General features: G+C 40.5%; 2 protein-coding genes across 3 annotated transcripts in view; one reads left to right on the top strand and one right to left on the bottom strand.

Moving 5' to 3' along the window:
* The window catches only part of LOC119575222 (actin cytoskeleton-regulatory complex protein PAN1-like), an 8,916-nt gene extending 3,873 nt beyond the window's left edge, over nt 1-5,043 (top strand). The window contains exons 2-4 of the mRNA XM_037922722.1: nt 1,371-1,462; nt 2,251-2,410; nt 3,288-5,043. Coding sequence (XP_037778650.1) covers nt 1,371-1,462; nt 2,251-2,410; nt 3,288-3,643 — 608 coding nt within the window. The 3' untranslated portion in view covers nt 3,644-5,043. The remainder of the gene's footprint in view (nt 1-1,370; nt 1,463-2,250; nt 2,411-3,287) is intronic.
* A 228-nt stretch (nt 5,044-5,271) lies between these two features.
* Nucleotides 5,272-7,500, bottom strand: part of LOC119575219 (protein Star-like) — an 8,949-nt gene continuing 6,720 nt past the window's right edge. For both annotated transcript variants that reach the window (XM_037922720.1, XM_037922719.1), the window contains 2 exons: nt 6,622-6,740; nt 5,272-6,064 (listed from right to left, as the gene is read on the bottom strand). In XM_037922720.1, coding sequence (XP_037778648.1) covers nt 5,525-6,064; nt 6,622-6,740 — 659 coding nt within the window. In that variant the 3' untranslated portion in view covers nt 5,272-5,524. The remainder of the gene's footprint in view (nt 6,065-6,621; nt 6,741-7,500) is intronic.

The following is a 7,500-nucleotide window of genomic DNA, read 5'->3' as shown; positions in this document are numbered from 1 at the left end:
GTCAGATACATCTCTTGCACTGTGAGGGTATTGATTCTCTTTCATACCTTTTCCACAGTTATCACAATGGATACTGTTTAAACATATGAAAGAGATTTTAGAACTGCAACATGAGTCTGGAATGTAGAGAAAAGGCTTCACGAACAGAGCTGAAGACAATTATCCGAAAATTACCCTCTATTTCAAGGCCCAAATAGAATATTCTCCGCTGCAGATATCTATTCAATATGAATAATACTGCTTCGTCCATGGCACTGAAGCAGTATCAGTGTTTCAGAAAGATATTGCATGAGGCAGAGCAAAAGTTGCACTGCCTTTTTATATTTTTAGAAGTTTGGGCTAATGTGGCTAAGTCCTGATTGATTGTGTGAGAGGAAAGGACTAGTGTAATTAAGAAGTAATTAAGGGTAATTAAGGAGGATCACTATCTAGATGCAACATGTTTTCAAAGAAATAAATGATAGCGATATGAAATTAATAATTTCCTTCTCAATAAAATTTGTGTAATGATTTCTTTCTCAGACTGTGTGTACATAGGGAGACTGTTGATTGATTAGCAGTAAGTGCAGTATTGGTGTGTGGGGGGGGGAGTGTTGATTGGTCAGAATGGTTAGACAGAAGACACACAAACGAGAGAAAAAGACAAACACAGAAGGAAACAGACAGAAACACAGTCATACACACACGCAGTGAAAGTGGAAAAAGAAAGAAAGAGAAATTGTGAGAGATGAGAAAGAGGGAGAGAATGTAAGAGAGAGAAAGTGTATGTGTGAGAGAGAAAGGAGAAAGAGGGAGAGAATGTAAGAGAGAAAGTGTGAGAGAGAGGGGGGGGACAGAAACAGAGGCAGACAGAAAGAGAAGAGAGGGGGTGGGGTGAGGAGTCAATAAAGGTATAAAACCGTCATGTACCGACTGGTCTACCCGACTTAGCACGGTGGTGATCAATCCTTATGTTCCTGGTTGACTGACCTGTAGTAGCTGAGTTATCGAAAGTGTTACGTGCGTATTTGCACATGTCCTCTGCGTTCACTTGTGTGCGTGTGACAGAGAGAAGCAGAGAGAGAGAGAGAGAGAGTATTTGTTTGCATCTGTGTATTTGTATGTCCATGTATGTATATATGTATGTATGTATGTATTCATGCGTATGTGTATCATCTATCTATCAATATGCATCAACCCCCCTCCCGCTCCCCCCAAAGAGAAAAGACAGAAAGAGAGTGCTTGTGTGTGTGTGTGTGTGTGTGTGTGTGTGTGTGTGTGTGTGTGTGTGTCTCCCGTACGTATGTATATATGTATTCATGCGTATGTGTATCATCTATCTATCAATATGCACTACCATAATAACTCTCCCCTTCCTTTTCCCCTACCAGAGGGCTACCAGCCGGCCCCCACCACCGTTGTCTCCGCCGCTGGAACAGGTGAAGCGCCGCGCAGACCCGGCCTTGTGAGAAGAGGTATCCAGGTGAGTGAACCGGAAAACTGTGCTGGTATTTCGAGTTTTTTTTTCTCTCTTTTTATTTTCTTAGATGCAGGTGATGACGATTGTTATTGTTACTCTGTTATTGTTATTGTTATTATTATTATTATTATTATCATCATCATATTTTCTTATCAGTACAATGGCTGATATTATTAGTTGTAATTTCACTTATTTATTTTGTTGTCATTATTAATGTTACTATTTCACTTTGTTTTTGTTATCGTTTTAGTAGTAGCAGTACGCTTTATCGCTATCATCCTTACTATCATAATCATCACCACCATTCAGTTACTAATCACCATCACCACCACAGCCATTGCTACCTAGTCCCTAGTCAGTCATCACTATTCATCACCAGTCATCACCAGTTATAGTCATGAATCTTCTCGTCATCACCAATCGTCCCTTCATCTCCAGTCATCCCCAGTCATCACGAATCATCCCCAGTCATCTCCAGGTCATCCCTGGTCATCACGAATCATCCCCACTCATCATCAGTCATCTTTAGTCATTACGAATCACCCTAGTCATCACGAAGCATCCCCAGTCATCACCAGCATCCCTGTCATCACGAAGCATCCCCAGTCATCACCAGTCACCCCTAGTCATCACCAATCACCCCCTAATGATCACCAGTCATCCCTAGTCATAATGAAGCCTTATCTCCATTCATCCCCAGTCATCCCCAATTATCTCTAATCATCACCAGTCACCCCTAGTCATCGCGATTCATCCCCCGTCATCACCCTTCCTCTCTCTCTCTCACACAGTTCGGCAGCATAGTCCTGGGCGTCCCCTGCGTCGCCTGCCTCGCAGTCTTCGGCGCCGTGTGCCTCCTTCTCCCCGGAGTCATCTGGCTCTCGATCCTTGATGAAGACGATGACGATGCTGAGGACGTGGTGCCTGGCATCGTCTTGGTGGCACTGGGAGGTCGGTTGGGTTGTTAGCGAAGGATAGGTGGTTGGGTTGTGGAGGGCTGGTTGGTTCGGTTGTTCGGTTGTGCGGTAATGGTGTGTTATGGGTCATCTAGTTTTTTTCTTTTCTTTTTCTTTTCTTTTCTTTTCTTTTCTTTTCATTTCTTTTCTTTTCTTTTCTTCTTCTTCTTCTTCTTCTTTCTTTTTCTTTTCATTTTCATGGGCGTTCAAAACCGTATGTTGAGGGAAAGGGGGTTAATGTCTGGTGTATGTTTTTTTTTTTTTTTTTTTTTTTTTTTTTTTTTTTTTTTTTTTTTTTTTTAGTAAAAAAGTAACGATCTGGAGCAATCTAGATTATATATATATATATATATATATATATATATATATATATGTGTGTGTGTGTGTGTGTGTGTGTGTATGTGTATGTATATATATTATGTCTTCGTATCGCTCTGCCAAAATTTAAGACTGGAAAATAAGCGGCAGATGAGATTTTTTCCGATACAAAGACGTCTGAAAATTTATATTTTAGAATTAAATTATTTTCATGACGAAAGTCATACTGACAAAAGCAGGACATCCTTCACTGATTTAAATTCAATGCAAGATGTCCTACAATAAGTGCTTGCTAGAATTAGTTAGCATCATTGCACTCCTTAAGTCCCTGCAGATTCTGTGTCAAAAGTTATTTTTATCTTTTTGCTTCGTGCACTCCGGAGGGGGGTGAGGGTGTCATGGGGAAAAGAACACGTTTTGTACACTTGTGAAAATGATTAAAAATGGATGATGACTCGCAGTGTTATCAGTGATCTGAAGTGTAAAGATATCACCAACGTTGAAGGCCATTTATCGTAACTAATATTTTTTTTTCCTCTTTTTTCCTCCCCCAGCGTTCTTCCTGATCATGTCGGGAGTGCTGTGCTGCGTTATCAAGAGGAAATACAGAGAATTTCACGACCAGAATTTCGGAAGCCCCGGTCGCGTTATAGCTACCCCCGGCCAGCCACAGCCTCCACATCCTGCAGCCATGCAACACCCTCCTGCAGCCATGCAACCCCCTCCTGCAGCCATGCACCCTGCTCCTTCCGCCCCCTACCCTACGGCACCCGGCGAAGGGATGGTGGTGCCGGATCCTACAGTGCCAGAGGGCCAGATGTACCCCCATGTGCCTGTGGATTACAACGCCGGAGCCCTGCCACCGAAAGGGGGTCTCCCTCCAGATCAGCCCCCTCCTTATTCGCCTTAAGGAAGTTGTCATCTCTCTTCTTCTCTCCTTCCTTCCTTATTCTCTAACCTTACCAAAAAGGGGAGTTTTAGATCCCTCTTCTCTTTTTTTTCTGTCCTCTGCCCCACGTTTTTTGGTCGTGATGTCGTTATTCCCCCCTTTCTCTTCTCCTCTTCCCCCTTCATTCCTTTTCTCCTCTTCTCCTTTCTTTCTTTTCTCCTCTTCTCCTTCCTTCGTTCCTCCCATATGTCTCCCTGCCTTAGGATCTCCGATTTATTACTTTTATTTTTTTATCGTTCCGTCTCTCTTCTCCTTTTTCTTTTTCTCTCTTTATCTCCCTCATTACAATGAGATTTTTTTTTTCAGTTTTCTTGTGATTGTATTCCACATGAAGACTTTCTGAATCTGTTTAAGGAATTGTCTTTTGTTTCTTGAGTGATACTTAGTAGGTTTACATATTTTCTCTTCGTTGCACTTATTGCAGATTTTTCTGAAAGGAAGGAATCCTTCAACTGAAAGGATTATATGTTATTTTTATGTTGAATGTTTCACACATATCATTAGTGTTGTTAATATTATTATTATTATTATTATTATTATCATTATTATTATCAATATTATTATTATCATTATTATTATCATTATTATTATTATTATTATTATTATTATTACTGTTATTGTTACTAATTCAGTGATATCAGATTTATTTTTATATTTTTAGAAAAGGAGAAAGAAATTAATCATCAATGACGTAATAACACTGCAATGTCTAATGTTATTTATGAGTCATAAACGATGGTGACGTCATATATTTCTAGATATAATCTATTTTTATATCATTAAACTGATGTGAATAGATATATCATTTTCATCTATATGCTTATAAGACGAAAAAGTATGAAACAGTGCAGAAAGGTAGATTTTTATTTTGTCTGCTGCTTATTTTATTTATATATTTTAACGCGCAGACGACAAAGTGACGTCACTCAAGAAGTATTGCAGCGCCATCTACATTATGACGTCATAGAATGTGATGAGGTTCCAATTAGTATTATTGCACTATTTTTTCCCCTCGTCGCATTCCCTTCTTGAGTATATCATCTTAGATTCTCATTGTCCTTATCAAATGAATTTTCACATTTGCTATTTACCAGACGCAACACGTAGATTTCTTTTTTTTATTTTAGTTTTTTTTATGGCTTCTCGAAAGGTGCTGTGGAAGACTTAAATGTACCTTAAAAGTTTGGCTGTTCCAAGGTCAAACGGTTCGTAGATTAAGCTTACTGTAGAGACGAAATTAGAGTCAGTTTCCTTTTGTCTCTCATCTCTGGTGTATGTGTTAGCCATGTTTTAAGAGATATCTCTCTTAATTTGTTTTGTACTGATTTATACAGTATATTAAATACACTTCGCTATTTTGAGCGTTAATTTTTGCATACCTATTTGTTTTAAGTATTTGCGTATTTGTGTATTTGCGTATTCAGTATTCTTAGTGAAATATACATGCGAAATAAAAATGTGTTCTTTCGAAAAGAGTACGGCATCAAAATGATTTCCTATACAAGAGAAATATATAAGACTGGTAGCTCCCCCTCCCCCTCCCCCTCTTGCACCCAACACGTAGGAAAAATGAAAACATTTCATTTGGTTCTTACTTTATTCACAATTCTTCTATATGATAATTATAGTTATATCTGCGCAGGTATAGATATATATACATAAGCAATCGTACATCCATTTGCACATACAGCATAAAGTCTCGAAGATATACAGACCTAGAAATCTTCCCACTCGCTAAAAACTCACATTGATTACTTACTGGCCCGTGAATGAGGACGAAGAACAGGATACTCAACATAGGCCTATTCAACCTCCACCTCGACTTCGACTGTAGCAATGTTTTCAACAGATCTCCGAGTCGGCCTTGATGAATGTATAATCACCATCCCAATAATCATAAAGCCGATATCCTTTTTCCTTCATAAATCTGACGAGGTATGGGTCCTTCCCCGAGGCTGGGTCATGCTGGGTCACGTAAACGACCTTCTTGGGCGGAAGAACGTCTTCTCCTTCTCCCTTTTTATTCTCTCGTTCTTTCCCTTCTCCTCCTTCGTGTCCTCCCAAAGATCCGGAAGGAGGAGAACGAGGTGGAACAGGTGGAGCGCGGATACCCCAAGGCTCCTCATAGTGGATTTTGAAGCCTTCGTTGGTCTCTCTGTGCTCGATATTCCACACTGTAACATCCACCCGATCCCAAGGCAGGTGGAGGAGGATCTCGGCCTCAGCTCCTTCGACATCGAGGCTGACGTAACCGACGGAGGTGGCGTCAAGGGCGAGGAGGTACGAGAACAGAGGGAAGCACTGGACTTCCACGGGGATTTTTGACCCCATTTGACCCAAGGCCGGGGAGCGGATGCCGGCGAGGTTACCCGTTGACCTCACCTGTGGAGGGGGGGGGGGTGAGAGGGAGAAGCGATGGTAATTATTTTTTATGCGTTGTAATTCTATTTTTTTACGTATTTCTGTAATTATTTTCATGCGTTGTATTTCTATTACTTATTTTTTTCTTATTTACATATCTATCAAGCGTAAATTAATACTTAAAGATTATTTTCATTAAAGAAAAAGAGAAGTAAATTGTAAAGAAAGTAATAAAAATAGATTAGAAACACATATGAGGCAAAATAACGAAACCAAAGGAACGCGACAAAAACAAATGGAGAATAAGAAAATTAGAAAGAAAGTAAGGATGAATATGAAAAAAATGAAAAATCCGGGAAAGCGAAAAGTAAAACCAAATAGAAGACTCGAATACATTAAAAGTAAATAGAAAGGAGACGGAAAAAGAAAAAATCAATGAAAGAACAGCAAGTAAAAAAAGAAATAAGGAGACAGAGTAAACAGAAAATGAAGGAAAAAATAAAAAAAAAACTACAATAAGAGAACAATACATTAAAAACACACCACCACCAACAAAAACAAAGAAAAAACGGCCTTACCAACAAGGCCGCTGCCACATCACGATCATCTCGCGGTTCGTACGTCTCGAAAGTCAGTCTCTCGGCGACGTCGGAAGGCGAGAGACACGTTTGCGAGCTCCAGGCCTTCCGGTTCTTGCCTGGAGGAAGAGAAAGGGAAAAGGGAATTCTCAAGGGGTGATTTTTCGGTGTGTGGGAAGGTTTGTGGGGTATTTTACGGTATGTGGGAAGGTTTGTGGGGTATTTTACGGTATGTGGGAAGGTTTGTGGGGTATTTGATGATTTGCGGGAGAGAGTTGATTGGTGTTTCTCAGGTTTGTGGGTAATTTTCCGGTCTGTGGGGAGGTTTGTGGGTAAGTTTCTGTTTGGGGGAAGTGAATTCTGGTTGCTTTCTGGAGGTTTGTGGTTAATTTTCTGGTCTGTGGGGGAGGTTTGTGAGTAATTTTCTGGTTTGCGCGGGAATTTTTCTGTAGGAAGATTTGCTGAGAGTAATTCTCAGGTCTGTGGGAGCGTGGGAGGTATTTCTCGGTCTGTGGGTAATTTTCTGGTCTGTGGGGGAGAATTGAGGGATTTTTCTGGTTTGTGAGAGAAAGGGATTTCTCGGCCTGTGGGTTGAGAGTTGAGAGATTTCCCAGTCTTTCAGGGTAATTTTCTGGTGTGTGTGGGTAATTTTTTTCTGATTTGTGGGGGACAGTTGAGGGATTTCCTGGTTTGTGAAGGAGAGTTGTGGCTATTTATCGGTCTGTAGGGAAAGTGTAGGGAGTAATTTTCTGGTGTTAGGGGGAGAGTGTAGAGGAGTTCTCGGGTCTGTGGGGGAGAGTTGAGGGGTGATTCTTGATCTCTGGGGAGAGAGTTTAGAGTTTAGAGGGTATTTCTCGTAGTGTGGGGGAGGTCTGTGGG

Source organism: Penaeus monodon, chromosome 7 (assembly GCF_015228065.2).
Source record: "Penaeus monodon isolate SGIC_2016 chromosome 7, NSTDA_Pmon_1, whole genome shotgun sequence".
Classification (NCBI taxonomy): Eukaryota; Metazoa; Arthropoda; class Malacostraca; order Decapoda; family Penaeidae; genus Penaeus; species Penaeus monodon.
The sequence above is the reverse complement of the archived record's forward strand: the minus strand, read 5'-3'. Positions and strand labels throughout refer to the sequence as shown.